Source organism: Durio zibethinus, chromosome 12 (genome assembly GCF_047325235.1).
Source record: "Durio zibethinus cultivar Kanyao isolate XHJ-2024 chromosome 12, ASM4732523v1, whole genome shotgun sequence".
Taxonomy (NCBI): Eukaryota; Viridiplantae; Streptophyta; class Magnoliopsida; order Malvales; family Malvaceae; genus Durio; species Durio zibethinus.
This window is the reverse complement of record NC_143173.1, coordinates 12,887,572-12,905,667: the sequence shown is the minus strand read 5'-3', so window position 1 is coordinate 12,905,667 and position 18,096 is coordinate 12,887,572. Positions and strand designations below refer to the sequence as shown.

Below are 18,096 nucleotides of genomic sequence, written 5' to 3'. Positions count from 1 at the left end.
CAAATTACTGCTGGAATTGCCTAATATACATACCAAGTAGCTAAAATTAACAAGCTCTAAACCTAAAGTCTTAATAAGCCAGCCAAACCATACAATTTCATACCTAATAACCTAAATTGCTTAAAATGAAATGCCAATAGGGCAAAACTTCCATTGCCCAAAGTTCAAACCATATCTATCAAGAAAATTAAAAAAAAAAAAATTCAAACCCTACTGTTTTGGCTACAGTGCTACAAATCTCTATATATATCTGGTAAGCCAAAGTCCTCATCCAAAAGGAATTTATCATCAGCTGTGAACTCAAAATTATTGGCGAAATCTGAAAATTGCTGCTGCTGCTGCTGTATGTTAAAATTATCTTGGCCCATGGAATGGAACTGATCAGAAGGAATTGGTGACATATCTACGGCTGTTGGTATAAAATTACCATATTCAGACACAGCAGCCTGCTGAGAAAATATGGTTGAGTCAGGTTCCAGCATAGTATCAAAAGATTCAGGCAACTTTGGGAGTCCTCCAGATGAAGAATTATGATATATATTGTGGTAAAAAGGCATTGGATAAGTTTGTTGTGGCAGCATATTGAAGTCTTCAACTTGAAACTGTTGATCAGATAGAGGTAAAATCCCATATTCTTGCTTCTTGGTTTCAGTGTAAGCTGGAATTGCAACTTCAGCTCCCTCCTGTTTTTTATCAGTACCCTGCTGAGGGGTTTGAGGTTTTGGCTTTGCATCCTTCTGCTTCTTATACACTCTGCACAGTACCCAATCATCAAGCTGGAACAAAAAAAAAACATTAATTAAGTGATAAGCAATAATAAATAAAGATACAATTAACAAAGCTAGACTATGTCTATCACATATATGCTAGATACAAGTATAATTCAGAACTAAAGCAACATAAAAAGAAGAAAAAAAGGTTACCCTCATGTCATCATTACTAGCTCTTTCTCTTGGTGGAGGATTACTTAATACATATTCATGCATAATCCAATTCGTCTTAACACCGTGAGGTTGCTTCCCCCTGCAGAAGACTAAAGTCTTCTTGAATCCAAGTAAATTTCCTTTACACTTGACAAGCTTATCAGCTCCAGTTGCCTTCCAGAATCCATCGCCAGCTCCTCTCTCTGGTCTTGTGCCATTGCGGTATTTGCGGTCTCTTGGAGTGAAGAAATACCACTCATTCACAACTCCATTTGATGACTTATTATTACTGATCTCTATTCTCAAAGACAAAGAAAAAAGACCCTTCATTATAAAAACTGCTATAGAATTGGAAACTATACATATATATACTATATCCTGCTTAGATTTTCTTCAATTTCCGTCAGGATTGTATCGAATATTTCATGTGATAAAACGAGTGAGACATGAAATATTAACATATCAATAGTTGAATGAAATTATCTCAACTTATCAGAATAAACAGCTCTCTACTAAAAAAAATCATGCAACAATCATCTAGAAAAGATAGTTTCTCTCTCGATTTTTTTTTTTTCTTCAACACCTGCAATCTTCTGATTTCAAGAAAACCCTAAAGAAAACGAGGGTATGAAATAGAAACCTGTAAGGGTATCAGGATCATAGTTATAGAGTTGAACCTCCCTGATTCTATTCTGTGGCAACGGTTGATTGTAAACTTTCCTCCTCAAATAAAAATCAACAAGCTCAAAATCAAGCGGCTTGAATCGATAACCCGACGGAAGCGACTTCAGGAATGCTTCTTCTTCTTCCTTGGACTTGGAGATCATCCGATGCACCCTAGGCATTGCTAATACAGAGCCACCATTAATACCTTCTTTCATCACACTAATCTCTCGGATAAAAGGTAAAAAGAAAATTCAGAAGAACATAAATTAATAGATTTTATTTACCAGTATAATAACAAATAATATTATACTTTTTTACGAAAAAGTAGAATAAGCATGACATGAGAGAGGAATTCAACACATAAAAATGAAAAAAACACGACTCAAAATTTTATAAAAAGTTATTAAAAAATATTTATTGTTTTACGTGTAAATATTATAATTTTTATATTTTACATATATTATATATTAAATAAACAAACATGAATACATAAGTTCAAAAAAATTTAAAATACATAAATTATCAAATTTATAAAAACAAATAACTGAAAACTTTTTGCTATTTTAATTAATTTTTTGGGCAATGTATAACTATAATTAGTTTATACAATTCTTGTTAACTTCAACCAGTTAGTTAACTTATCTAAATATATCATCTTTCAAAAAAAAAAAAAATCAAATACATCCAATTTGTACAACAACATAAGAATTCTAATAGATTTTAAATTCTTATAAATATTACTACAGCTAATATTATTTTATTATTATATAATATTAGAAAATATTACAATATTTCTTATTTCATAGTTAGATAAATAAAATGTTATTGATTATAATTTTCAGTTATAATTAATAATGAAATTTGATTATATTGCTTATGGTATTTGCAATTAGAGCTCTCGTTTTACATGGTTCATCCTAACCTGCAGTTTTACTTTGTCTCATGCTTGTTAGCTGCCATGGGACATCGAATGATTGAAAGGCTTAACTAATTTCTTCTGATTTTACTTCTTTTTTTTTCCTTGTTTCTCCCGATGGAAAGAAAAAACACATACTACAAACTCGTACACCCAAAGTAGAGATGTATGTCTAGAAATTTCAATCAAAAAGCCTTTGCATTTCAATTCTGATCTGCTCCTTACCATGAATTTTGATCCTGATCCCATATTAAATCAGCTTAAGGCCGTGGAGTTTGAAACTATAACAAACTTTTGAATGTTCAAATTATCTCCAAGAAAAGTGGTTCATGTAGCCGGTAGACCGTTAAACTATCCGCTTAAATTCGAAGGTTCAATGAAATTTTGAAAAAATTTAAACAAAAAATTAAAATTTATTAAATTAGTTTGGATATAATTTTTAGATTTTTTAAATTTTAAGTTGGATCTTGAACAATTAAGCCTTAAACAAAAGAATTAAAATCTTAACCCAGCCCAACCCAGCTCAAATAAATATATATAATTAAAATATTATAATTGTATAAATATATATATAAATTTTTATTTTTATATTTTATTTTTAAAAGAAATTTAAAAATTTTTATTATATAAATTAAATTTAATAAGTAAATTTGAGATTTAATTTTTTAATTTAAGCAAAATTAAAAAAAATTTGAAGCTCTTAATATTATGTCTAATCGGAACAAGCATATAAACTCTTAATATTAAATACGAACTCAGCCTGACCCAACTATGAACACCTTTGACAATCGTTGATTTGAACAATTAATCTAAACTTTGGTCAATAGATTTATGTAATCCCTTATCTATCTCAAAACTATGACTCCTTCCCTTATTCGAAAACTGTCGGCTCTCCCTACCCAAAAAATTCTCTAAGAAACAGTGGCGTATGGTAGTTTATATTTGATATGTAGTAATCAAATATTGAAATGGTTAATTGGTCAAAAATGCAAACAAAATAAAATAAAACTCCACCATATTTACTATTTTTCACACATGAAAGAGAGAAAATTAATCCCTAAGAGTTAAGAAACAGTGGAAATATGCACTTGAGAGAAAGTTTGATGCAAGAGCAAGAGTACATATCCAAATCCACCCATTCTCAATAATGCACTTACAGTACTTTGTTATAAGTTTCTTAATCCAAACAATATGTACTACATGTTTTAAACGGTTCAATTCAAATGCCAATTATATGCGACAAAAATGAACATTTGAATAATTTCTGTTGTAATCAGCACTTTTGGCAGGAATAACACTGTTTCATAAGTAGTAAAAGCCGGCCATGGCCACCTTTCTTCCATTTGCGAGCTTAACAATGATTAGTTTGTTTCAGAAATTAAAGCCATGGAGCTCATTCCTAGTACAATTAATCAATGCTTATGTATAGCCCCTTCCAATGGAGCTTATTCATACTACAAAACTTGCCAATGGTGGTCCAGACTTCTCCTTTGACATGGCTTATGCTCATCTGTTTCACTGTCAGCACGCTTGTTGGTTGCCATGGAGCCGCTGATGAGAGACAGGCAAACAGATTTTTCCATGAAACCTGAGTTTATTTGGTTGATTTAGGAATTAGAATTAGTTCTGATACGTCTAATTGTTTTGTTGAACAAGGTCTACATTGTTTACATGGATGACCTTCCAAAGGGTGAGGTCTCTGCTGCAAGCCTTCACACCAGCTTGCTTCAGGATATTGTTCCCAGGTTTGTCAATTGTCATTTATTTTCCTTGCATTTGAATGCAAGTTTTACTCAACTTTGATTCACCATTTCATATATAATTACTTCTATTTGTGAATTGCATTCAGAAGTGCTGCATCAGACATTTTGCTCTACAGTTACCATAGGAGCTTCAATGGATTTGGAGCCAAGTTGACCGAGGAGGAGGCAGAGAAACTGAGAGTTCTCTGACATTGAGATGCTTCTTTAATAGATTTAAATATTATTTTTTGGTGAAATTATGGAAAGAACTCCCTTTTTTTGTTTTTTTTTTTTTAATAATTGAGGCTTTTGGAATTTCAACTGGGATGCAGTGGGAGTAAATATTCAACATTTTATCAATAGATCACGCGGCTATCCAAAAAGGTGACTGGAAATATTTTTCTTCAGGAAAGGAAGGGATTGCCTCTGTGTTCCAAAAGAAGCAGCTCCACACATCAAGGTCATGGGAATTCATGGGCTTCTCCAAAAAAGTGAAAAGATCAGTTATTGAGAATGATATTGTTGTTGGAATGCTTGACACAGGGATATGGCCAGAATCTGAAAGTTCTAACGACACAGGATTTGGTCCACTTCCTGAAAAATGGAAGGACTCTTGCCAATAGTCATCCAATTTCACTTGCAACAAGTAAAAATAATTGTACAAAGCTTTATCATAACACACATAAGCAGATAAAAATCATTTATCAAATGTTGATTGGCCTTTCATAATCCCTTTCAGGAAAATAATTGGAGCTAGATCCTAGATACTACCGGGCTGATGGAGAATTCGGTTCAGATGATTTCGAATCTCCAAGAGACTCAGATGGTAATGGGAGTCACACTGCATCAACAGCTGCAGGTGGCTTAGTTAGCCAGGCAAGTTTATATGGCGTTGCCGAAGGGATGGCTCGTGGAGGGGTTCCATCTGCCCGCATTGCAGTGTACAAGATATGTTGGTCTGATGGTTGCCATCATGCAGACATTCTTGCAGCATTTAATGATGCAATAGCCGATAGTGTTGACATTATCTCTCTTTCAGTTGGGGGTTCCTTTGCATCCGAATATTTTGAAATCTCCATTGCTATTGGAGCTTTCCATTCAATGAAGAATGGGATCCTGACGTCCAACTCTGCTGGTAACAATGGTCCTGATCCTGCATCAATTGTGAATCTTTCACCTTGGTCTCTATCTGTAGCTGCTAGTACCATAGATAGAAAGTTCGTGAGGAAGGTGAAACTCGGTAATGGTGAAATTTATGAAGTAATTAAGGGGATTCATTTCTGCTACTCCTATGCCAACTCTTGAATTAACCAGTTTTATATATGATTAATGTAGGGAACATCTATAAATACATTTGATCTCGATGGAAAAATGTACCCTTTCATCTATGGTGGAGATGCCCCGGACATTTCACAAGGTTTTGTTTCCCAGGATTCCATGTAGCATTGAGCATTGAGATTGCAAAATGCAGACCTTATGCTACATTAATGAATGTTATCTTGATGTCGAAAAATTCGTTATGGATTGCAGGTATTGCTTGCCAGGGTCATTGAACGAAACATTAGTGAAAGGAAATATTGTTTTTTGCGAAGATTACAGCAATGCTGAAGGTGCAATGGAGGGAGGAGCTGTTGGTGCTGTATTTCAATATGAAGGAAACAAAGATAATGAATTCAGTTACCCTCCACCTCTTTCCAACTTGAACATGGATGATTGAAGAACTGTTTTCAACTATGTTTACTCAACAGAGTATATGCCAAGTTCTCTATATAATATTTATCCGTAAAAGTTTAATCAGAGGCTGAATATTATTAATTTAGTTGCGTTACTTTGATTAGAAACCCAACTGCAACAATATACAAGAGCATCCAAGAATATAATCAGTTTGCCCCGTACTTTGCTTCATTTTCATCTCGAGGGCCTAACCCTATTACAGCAGATATCCTCAAGGTAAATGAAATAGTTTTCTCCATTTTCTGTTAAATTTCCTTTCTTTTAAGTTCTAATTTCTTGATTTGAGGCAGCCTGATCTTACAGCACCTGGGGTTGATATTTTGGCTGCATGGTCTGGAAATACCACTGTGACAGCAACCGAAGGTAATGCAAGAGTAGTTCCATACAATATTGTTTCTGGCACATCCATGTCTTGTCCACATGCAACTGGGGCAGGTGCTTATGTTAAGTCATTTCATCCGACATGGTCTCCTGCTGCCATTAAGTCTGCTCTAATGACAACAGGTATTAGTTTTATGCAAGATCAAAATTGCATTTTGAAAACGGCCATATGTAGACATGAAATGTTTATCAAAGAGCTTTTGAATTCTCACATCTAAGTAGAATCCATCTAATTTTTTGCAGCTTTTCCAGTGAGTGCTGAGAACAACATTGAAGGTGAGTTTGCGTTCGGGGCAGGTCACATAAATCCTGCACTAGCAGCCCAACCCGGATTGATATATGATGCCGGGAAGATTGATTATGTTAAAATTTTGTGTGGACGAGGATATAGCCCTGCATATCTACAGCTCATAACTGGAAATAATAGCAGTTGTTCTGAAGAAACAAATGGAACAGTGTGGGATCTAAACTACCCTTCCTTTGCATTATCTGCTACTCCTGGAAAATCTATCACTAGACACTTTCATGGGACGGTAAAAAATGTTGGATCAGCTGTGTCAACTTACAAGGCAGTTGTTAAGGCTGCACCAGGACTTAAAATCCAAGTTCAACCAAGTGCACTTTCTTTCAATTCTCTTGGCCAAAAGGAATCCTTTGTTGTGACTATTAGAGCTGAAGCTGGCAACTCTATTATCTCTTGTTCTTTGACATGGAATGATGGCCTGCATCAAGTGAGGTGCCCTATTGTTGCTTATGCTTCGATAATCGAATGAATATTGAAGAAGATTGAAGTTATTTTTATTATCAATCTGTTTGTTGTATGTATTTTACTCTTTTAGTTTCATCTACATAATGATTGAATCTTGCATGCAACTAATTCAATATTGCAAATACAATTGTTTTCATGCAGTTGAAAACTATGAAAGTGTCAATGTATGACGGAAAAATAAAATGAAAGTGTGCAGAATCTCATCCTAAATTTATGTCTTTGTTGTTGAAAAAAAAAATTGGAAAACTAGTATTATTATATTGATATTCATAATTAATTACGATGATTATATAAATGGATTATATAATATATATTATTCTAAAAAGAAAAAAATAAATTCAATTGATTTTACTTTAATTAAAAAACTTGATGCAATGAATATAAAATAAATTAATATGTACAACAATTTTACGCATATTTTCCCATCAATTTTGACTTATTTTCATCTTCCCTCTGTATTTTGAAATTTCTTGCTGTTACTTGGTTTTTATTTCTCTTCAGTATATAAATATATATAATCTAACACTAAAATAGATAAAGATATTAATGTTACCCAAATCTAAAAGAAAACATGATTTTTACTCTAATGGGGACAGGATGGGTATTAAATTTTAGGGATGAAATGGGAGTTAATACAGTTTTAAATTTTTTATAGAAAACAAGTATAGAAATAGGTAATATAGTATTTTCCTTGAACTTGTACCCAATATATTTACATATTTAATAAATTAATTTTTTATTTAATAATATAAATTTTATTTTAGATTTATTAAAACTAATATATTTGTGTTTAAAAATATATATATTTATAAAAAAAATTATTTATATGTGAAAAATAAAATTTAAAAAAACTAAAAAATATTTTTTATTTTTTTAAAATACATGGAAACAAAGATTATCATACCCATTAAATACAAAAAAAAAATGAGAATGTAAGTAAATTTTAAATACTCATTGAAAATAGGCAGAAGGATGAGTATAATATAAAAAAAAAATGAGAATAAAAAATGCTCCACCTATCCCACATCCTAACTATTGAAATTTTTAAAAACGAAAGGAATGTTGATTTAAGTTTACGATTGGAGACATTTCTGAAGTTGGAATATTGACATTTAAAATAAAATAAAATAAAAACTACACGTATAGGCTTTTAAAATTAAAAAAAAAATGGAAAAAGTGAATTCTAAAATATGAATTCTCACTTTATTTTTAAAGAAAAATATATTTCATTGTAAACTTATTAATACCTATATATATATATATATATATATTTATCATTTATTTTTTTATCAATTTTTCAGTTAAAATTATGAAAATGAAATTTACAAGAATTAAAAATTGAACTTCAATCTTTTATTAAAATGAATGAACCATCTAGAATAAACTTAAAGTTCACCTTGATGCTTTGAGTTAAAAAGTGTTTTGTATGAAGACAATTGGCACAATAGATTGGGAAAGATCTTATATGAACATACCCAAAGGTAAACCTTTACTAAAGGCACCCAACTTGGCAGCTATACTATTACCAGTTGCCACAAAATAAGAGTAATTAAGAATTCATAACAAATCTCGAGAATTCCAAAGCAATCGTGCCAATCCATGAACAAAATCAATCAAATTTTCACCTTGGAGACAAGCTATATTATTGATTGCCATAAGCTTCATTTACGTGAAAACTAGCTCGAAATGGTAAGTTAATAAAACAAAAAAAAAAAAAAATTTGTTAGAGATTTGAAAATGTGAGGTCAACTATATATATTCCAATCTTTTACATGAATTTTTTAAACAATAAAATCAAATTGAATCTCATAAAAAAAAATTTGTTAGAGATTTGAAAATGTGAGGTCAACTATATATATTCCAATCTTTTACTTGAATTTTTTAAACAATAAAATCAAATTGAATCTCATCAAACTCTCATTATATGCTCTATTTCTGCAAGTGTACTATTAATTAAAAGAAAAGGATAGGGTAGCTTCTTTTTTTTTGTTTTCATAAATTTTATATAAAAAAGATTACAATCTTGATATAGAATAAGAAATTACAAGTGTTGATATTTGAATTCTAAATATATTATATATCATTTTTTAATGATAGTTGCATAAACCAATTAAACTAAACTATAAATTTTTCATTTTATATTTAATTTTTGCATGAACCTTCTTTGTATAAAAGGATTGCAAGTGCTGCATATAGCAATTGCCAGAACCATTGCATTTTTAGCATGGAAGACAAAATTGCACTATATTCATGCCTTTTTCTTCTTTCCATCCTTATTATCAAGCTCTTGCTTGGAACAAGAACCAAACACAAGAACCTACCCCCAAGTCCTTTTGCACTTCCAATCCTAGGCCACCTCCATCTCCTCAAGGAACCCCTCCACCGATGCCTCTTCACCCTTTCACAAAAATACCGTCCAATCTTCTCCCTCCAGCTCGGCTCCCGCCTTTCCATTGTTGTGTCATCACCCTCCGCCGTGGAAGAATGCTTCACCAAAAACGATATCATTTTTGCAAGCCGCCCTCTCTTTTGGGCAGGCAAGTATGTTGGCTACAACTACACCAATGTAGGCTTAGCTCCATATGGTGACCATTGGCGCAACCTTCGTCGTATATTCAGACATGAAATACTCTCTCCAAATTGCTTGAAACTGTCTTCGGCAATTCGGATGGACGAAGCGAGGATTTTACTGAAAAATTTGTACAATTTTGTTTCTAGCCAGGATGATAGTTTCGTCAAGGTAAAGTTGAAACCAATGTTGTCAGAATTCACATTCAATATGATATCAGAATGGTTGCAGGAAAACAATACAATATTGGAGAAGAAGTGACAGGAAAACTAGAAGGAAAAAGACTACAGAAGCTTGTAGAAGATCTTTTTCAGATGGGAGTCTCAGGAAATATAGGAGATTTTTTCCCTTCATTGCAGTGGATTGATTTTCAAGGATTCAAGAAGAAAACAGTGAGACTTTTCAAAGAAACAGATGCATTCTTGCAAGATTTGATTGATGAGCATAGAATGAATAAAGGTGATTCTGGGAGGGAAAACACCATGATCAGCCATTTGCTTTCTTTGCAAGAATCACAGCCTGAGTATTACACTGATCAAAACATCAAAGCCCAGATGATGGTAATTAGTCACATTCCGTTTTTTTTATATTTATTATTTTTGTTCAAGTGACTACCACAATCTAGAGTAATATGCATCAATCATTCATGATTTTTGGTATAATTAAAATAACTCATTATCTTTAAATGCATCAATCATTCAAGACATGTAGGTTTTTTATTAAGCAACCATTAAAAATACTTTTAATGTGTTTGCTTTGATCATGCCCAGGACATGCCAAATGCATCCATGGATACAATAGTGTCAACGGTAGAATGGAGCATGTCAAATTTACTCAACAATCCAAATGCATTGGAAAAGACTATAGCTGAGATAGACTGCCTTGTTGGCCAAGACAAATTGCTAGATGAAGTTCATGATCTACGCAAACTAAATTATTTACAGAACGTAATCTCTGAGACCCTTCGACTAAACTCGATAGCACCACTCTTAATCCCCCATAGATCCTCGGATCATTGTACCCTAGGAGGGTATCACATTCCTAAGGACACTATGTTGTTAGTCAATGCATGGGCAATTCACAGGGACCCCAAGCTGTGGGATGAACCAACAAGTTTTAAGCCTGACAGGTTTGACAAATGGAGAAATTGATCATGAAACTAATTATAAGCTAATGCCATTTGGCCTGGGAAGGAGGTCTTGCCCTGGAATGGATCTAGCTCGCCGTGCTGTTGGCTTGGTTTTGGGGTCACTGATTCAGTGCTTCGAGTGGAAAAGAGTTGGTCAACAGGAAATTGACATGACTGAAGGCAAAGGTGTGACTATGCCTAAAGCTGAACCTTTAGAGGCTTTGTGCAAAGCACGCAACATGGCAAATAAACTGATGTCTTGACTGAAGTACCAGTGAACCAGTCTGAACTTATGAATAATAAAATTAATTCTATGTTTTATGCATTCTTTTTTGTTATACTTCTAAAGTCATATGCTTCCATTTACTAGATATCAAGGGATCGAGCTCGATTATCCAGTTCATATGAAAATTTTGATAATAATACTTTGTAGTTTTTTAGTATAAAAGAAATTATAGTCCGAAAATACAAGAGATTATAAAAATTGGGAATTGAAGCCTATACTTACAGGATATTATCTCTTAAAAATAGTTATATGATTCAACTGAATTAAGTTCAATATTCAAATTTTTAATTTTTTTTCTAGAAAGTGTTAAAAAAAATGAAAAAAAGATTGGCAATCATATATAAGATCCAGACTACCAGAGAAATGGATTTTGCTTTAATTTATTCATATATCAACTTTAATTGATAACATGAAACCAATCTCTTCTGTCAGATAAAACCAGAATGTGATGAACCTATTCATGGAAGTTTTCTGTCACCTTTTGTTTCTTTCTTCTTTTGCTTTTGTCAATTAATTATGTTTTTTTTTTTTTTTGGTTTCATTCCATGAATCCAAGATTAGTTCCCTAAATTTGATACCATTAAATTATTATTATTTCTTAAGTTTATATTTAATTTTTTATTTAAACGCTAATATTAAGTATTAACAATGTTAAAAAAAATCAAAAATAAAAATATTAAGTGGCAATGCACTGTTAAAATCCTTAATTTACTAGAAATTTCTAAATTCCTAGATTATGGTTATAATTAAAAAATATCTTTTTGTTAGAATGTAAAAATAAAACTTCACTGTGTTTTTTTTTTTTTTTTACAAACAATTTAGTGTATTTTAAGTCTGGAGAAATATTATATAGTAAGTAAATTACATGTTTTTTAATAAATTTCGTAAATTATTTTGAAAAATTCGAACTTAAGTCTTTGAATATGCAAAAATATACACACATATTATATTAAGACAAATACTCATGTACAACTTTCTCATTGAATCTTAAATTTGCATTTTTTTTCAGCTATGCATGATCCTTATTTTTAACCTTTTATGTGAGAATGGATATAGAATTTCATCTTTTATTGTATGTAACCTAAATAGTAAATTAAAAAAAAATTCGATAGATAGTATGATCAAATATGTCCATCCATCAGATCAAATCAGGTCTCATAGATCTTTAAAATTTTTTGTCCAAGACCTAATTTGATTTGTGAAATAAGCTTGATTATTGCTCAAAAAAATTAAAATATTAAAAAATTTTATATTAATATTTTATATATTTTAAAATTAAATTTAAATAAAAAATGATTTTTTATCCATTAAACTAGATTCCAGCTTCAAAACTCATGTCCCATCAGACGGGTTTAGACATAAGCCAGTTGGTTAAGAAACATGCAATCAAAGACACAAAAAGTCAATTTAATTCACCAGCTTGCAAGAATCAACTCTACAAATGTTGAAACATGAAAATTGCTTACAAATGTATGGCAAATTGTCTTCATATTCGGACAACCTAGGAATGTTCTTCACTTTGTTGCAATTTGACTAGTGGATCAAATTCCTTGGTGGGTGTTGAATTTCTAAACAGAATTTATATTAATTGGAATGTCAGATCACTACTTTTGAATCAAGTTGGAATTAATTACAGCCATGCATAGCTAATTATCTTCTTACATCAAAGTAATAATTACTAAAAATAATGAAACATTAGTGGAGAATATATAATTATAACTTAGTTGTTTAAACATTTTTGGTTAAAAAACCTATGCGTTCAAAAATTGTATCAAGTTTGCAATAAATAAGGGGAAAGTGCCATCAATGTCATCATATTTTGCTTGAATATCAAGGGAATCATTTCACTTTTTTTTTGTCTGCAAAAAGAAATTAATGTTTTTTTAGCCAATAGTTTTTCTATGTTTTCTAGCTAAGATGATAATAACAAATTAATTAGAGATGTAGCTAATTTTCAAATGTAAAAAAATCAAATTAAATTGATTTAAGGCAATTCACTCATGTAACAACCCTTAAAATAGGATATCTAATAGATTTCAAATCAGTAACTCTTTTCCTATTTCTAAATTGTAATCTCTTTTGTAAAATATATATAAACTTTTATTATTAATTGAAGATTAGCCGCTAAGAAAAATTATGAAGATAGGCAAAGCTACAACATGGTATAAGAAGTAAAAGACATGTCATTGATTAATGGGCAGATGTTGATGTAATTAATCAAGAGTTTATAGTTTTTTTATGAGATTTAAGTTGTAATGTTATGCTAACAAATTGATTCCTCGAATAAATTGCAGCCATAAATTATCCATTATCACTTTTTAATTACTTTCATTTTCAGTTATGATATATATTAATACTTTTATACTTGTTCCAATAAACTCAATTAAAATTTGAGTTTTTTAAATTAGAGGTGTCAATTCAAATCTTATAATGAAAAATACTAGATCAATAAAATGATTATCTCTTGTTATGTTACTTTAGTTATGCTATTTTTTCTATAACAATCAAATATTAACAGTTGACTATGAACAAATAAATATAATAAAATATACCTAAATATTTAGTTCAGTTGATACATAATTTCATCTTAAGCGATATCAAATGTTCACTTTTCTAGATTAAAAAGAAAAAAAAAGTAATGCATAATAATGTGACTCCTAACAAGCTTTTTTTTAATATGTAATTCAATAATTGATTTTTTTTGTGAATCATTTGAACCAAACCCTCTTCTATGATCCAAAATTCATGACAAAATTCCATTTTACTCTTTACATATTAAAGGAGTCTCTCCCTATCCATAAATTAAGAATATGAATCTTATGACTTCAACAAGTACAATTATTAGCTTTGATGTGGTTTGTGCAAAACCAATTGGGGGTTGAAATTAATAATTGAATTTCTAAGTATCATGTTCATGCATGCATGAAAAAGTAGAGAGTAGGCATATGCTTTCAAACAAAAATCCAATGTTGTAGCATGTGACAAAAGCTTAACTTCTTTTCACTTGAACTTGCACATTCATGGGAAAAAAAAAGTTTCATTCTTCAGCACTTATCCTTAGTTATCCAAAAGGAACCTAAAGGAAATGATATCAAAGAAAATTCCATAACTCATCACGGAATATATAAATTAGTTATGCCCTGCATATCTACTTTTTGTTTTTTAAATCATCAAAGGATTATGAAAATTAGATTATTAGTTTCCAATAAACCAAAAAGATTAATTACATATGTGATACCCCAATTATATTATATTAAACTTTGGATTTAGTACTTAAAATTAAAAAAAAACAAACAAACAAACAAACAAACAAATTACTGTGTAATCAATATGAAGGTATATATAAATTATTTATGTCTTGCATATCTTCTTTCTTATTTTTTAATTTTTTAATTTTTATTTAAAAAGGAACTACAATCTAAGATTAATATAAAACCCTTTCAAGCTATAGGCTTACACGTGTAAAACAGTTGTTTGGTAATTCAAAGTAATAAATTATTAGATCCCTCTAACTAAAACAATAAAAAAACAAATCCCAAATTTTATCATTTTACTAAGATAATTTTTTTATATTTTTATTATATTTAAATAAACCTTTAATCTTTAATTTGAACTTAAATAAATCATTGATTTTTAATTTATATCTAAATAAATTTTTAATTTTAATTTGTACCTAAACAAACTCTTTACATAAATTAATCTTTTGTTTGAAATAAGAGTTTATTTAATATAAATTCAAAGATAAGAGCTTATTTGGATGTAATAAAAATATAAGAATTTATTTAAGAAAAATAAAATAGTTTAAATGCTTTTTTAGTATGCTAGTGTTCCTTTTTCTTTCTTAATTTACCACCTTTTTTTGTCTTTAACTATGATTTGATTCCATTGCCGATTGATCATTGGATCAATTGATATGATATTAGAGTTAATGTTGGGAGAATGTGAGTTCAAAAAACTTATATACATAATGTCCTCATTAGCCAAATAAATATAAAAGTAAAAGGTTTAAAAGTAGATTAAAAAAAAAGTTATGATAATGTTTTGATTGTTTAAGAACCGTATCTTGAATTCTAATGTTTATCTAAATTCAATTATAAGTGTTGTTTTTATCAACTTTGAAATTAATGTCAAAGATATCTGTGCAACCCAACAATTTTTTAGCCTAAATTATTGGGCAAGATTAGGATATTTATTGATAAAGATATCTTCATTCCTCCAATTAGAAATTGTATGAATCCACCATTTCTTAGTTAGTTAGGTTGATGAGATTAACTAAAGGAGAAAATATTGTGGCAACTAATCATTGCTATTCCCTTCTTAATTAATGTCATTATCTAATCACAATCTCTCTATAATATAATTGTCTTAATGTTTTCTCCTTTTGGTATTATTAAAGTAAATTACAATTCTATGGCATTTTTTCTTTTTTTAGTTAAGAATTGTCCGACTTGAAAATAGTTATGCTAATTATTAAAGCATTTGAAAACTAACTATACAATAATTTAATTAATAAATCTAATTTGCTATTTGATATCACAAACTTTCACATTCTTAATTTTAAGCTAACGTAAAGAACAAATGTCAATCTTTTAAATGTGTTTATAAAATTTTTTTAAAAAAATTCAACAGATGTACCATATAATAATATTTGAGTCAATATGCTAATTTTAATATGAATAAATTAACTTTTTTATTTTAAAATCATTTAATATTATACATAAATCTCATAATTTAAAATACGATATAATAACTCGATACAAACACAACATGAATATAGGATATGAAAGTAATACGACTTAAAATTTTAACAATAATTATACATAAATTTAATAAAACTAAAAATATATATTATATATTTTTATATCGATACGAATTATAACACGTAATTTTCGTGTAAAATAATATATAACTATATGAATTTCAATATTATACATGACATGAATACAGGAACGATCAGATCTAATTATACATGTCCAAGTTGAAACAAATCAAAATCTAACACGTTCTCAATGGTTCTACATATATTCGGTCCTTAATTCTTCAAAGATTTGTGGAGAAGATGGATAGATTGCTGTGATATCTTCATCGCATGGCGTAAAGTATCTTCAATGATTCTGCTGGACATGTATTCTGTCTTTATTTCTGCAAAAGATTTGTTGAGAAGATTATAGTTAGATTGCTGTAATATCTTCACTGCATGGCATAAGGTATCTTAAATGATTCTGATGAGCTGAAAAAAAAAAAGTTCAAAAGAGTAACAAAGGCATATTTTATAGGATAATTTTTTTAAAATAATTTAATAAATAATTTAAATAATTAATTAATAAAGTTCAATATTAAGATTAATAATATATATAAATTATTAAAAATGTTATTTATAATTAAATTTTGATTGATATTTATTTGATCTATTGATTTTAATTTTCAATTTAAATTTTTGTTTGATTGTTTTTAATAAAAAAATTTCATAAATTTCACTTAAAAAACATCTTATAAATCTAATTTTTAATCAGTTTAATTATTTTTAAAAGTAGTATTCAGTAAATTTTGAATTCGAATTTTAATATTTAAAACTCATTTTTTTATTTCTAAGTTACAACTTTTCATATAAAAAATAAAAATAAAAATATATATTCTTTCAATATATATTTTTTAAATTAAATTTAAGTATTTTTTTATAAAATTGTATAACAAAATAATATTATAAATGAGATCCATGTTAAATTAATAGATTTAAATAGGCGACTTGATTTTACTAAAGAACAAAAGCAAATACACCCTTTTCTCTTTTTTTTTGTACTTTATTAATTTTAAATAAAAAATTAAATTAAATGAAAAAGTAAATTGTCAAACAATTGTGATTTATAGATAAAAATGTTAGGGTTTTAATAAGATTCAATTTTTTATAACTTTAAATATTATAAAAAAGGGAAAATATTGAATCGAGTAATGGAGATGTTCTGATATTCAAAAACTCAACTAGAGCAATATTTTCAATATATATATATATATATATATATATATATAACATAGAAAAACCTTTAAATTTTTTTTTCTTTGTCTCTTTCTCTTTATTCTCTGTCAAAATCCCAAAACAATCCAAAACACCAAAAGTCAAAGAAATACGCCAGGAAACACATGGCAAGCAAAGGTTGGATTTGAGGCAAAAGAAATATCCACTTGGGTGTTGACTGGTGCATCCTTGTGCCAAAAAACAGACACGAAAGGAATAGCTTCACATGGGTTTTTAGCCTTGGTTTTTCCTTGACTCCTGAAGACTTTCAACTCTTTCTTGGGCCTATAAATAGCTTAGACAGATTGCCAACAAACGATATCTCCTCAAATCAACATTCTTCACGTGCTCTCCTTCCCTGTAGCTTTCTCGTTCTGTTTTGCTTTGCTTTCCATTGCTGCTCTATCTGCCTTCTTTAGTCTATCTGTTTGTTTTTTTATCCACTGCAAGCATCCTTTTTGTTTGGTTTTTTTTTAGGGTCGTTTCTGTTAAGATCTATCAAAGTAGTTTTGTTCGTTGGTTGACAAAGAAAGCTTTTAAGAAAAACAAAACAGAAAAAAAGTTTTACTTTTTCTGGTATGGAAAACAAAAGGCAAGTGAGTAGTTCTTCTTCTTCATCATCATCATCATCATCTGTTTCTTTGGATCATCTCTTTGGTCCCAAGGACTCTTCTTCTTCTTCTTCATCCACAAGTGGGATTTTTGACACCATTTTCCCTCCTTCATCAACGGTAAAAAAAAAAAACACCTGGTTTTTAGACATTTTTCTCGTCAATTTGTATTCATAAATGATACAACCTTGTCAATTTGTCAATTTGTAAGAACATATAAATATCAGAATCACACAATGAATAAATGATGCAGCAATGGTGAGTAGAACAACATTGAGCAAATAAGCCGTATATGGAAAAGATAATTAAATTTAATGTATATGAAAAGCCAACCTGAAGAGTCCTTGTTGCAAATTC

At 29.6% G+C, this 18,096-nt stretch overlaps 1 protein-coding gene and 2 pseudogenes across 1 annotated transcript; 2 read left to right on the top strand and 1 right to left on the bottom strand.

The window, feature by feature from the left end:
• Nucleotides 1–90: 90 nt before the first annotated feature.
• LOC111297583 (NAC transcription factor NAM-2-like) lies at nucleotides 91–1,875 on the bottom strand. Its single transcript, XM_022892250.2, has 3 exons — nucleotides 1,564–1,875; nucleotides 924–1,219; nucleotides 91–776 (listed from the first exon to the last, which is right to left on the bottom strand). The coding sequence occupies exons 1-3, from the start codon at nucleotides 1,802–1,804 to the stop codon at nucleotides 231–233; spliced, it is 1,083 nt and encodes a 360-aa protein (XP_022747985.2). The 5' UTR covers nucleotides 1,805–1,875; the 3' UTR covers nucleotides 91–230.
• Nucleotides 1,876–3,818: 1,943 nt separating this feature from the next.
• LOC111297591 (cucumisin-like) lies at nucleotides 3,819–7,135 on the top strand (annotated as a pseudogene).
• Nucleotides 7,136–9,289: 2,154 nt separating this feature from the next.
• On the top strand, nucleotides 9,290–11,156 carry LOC111286966 (cytochrome P450 81Q32-like; annotated as a pseudogene).
• The last annotated feature ends 6,940 nt before the right edge of the window (nucleotides 11,157–18,096 follow it).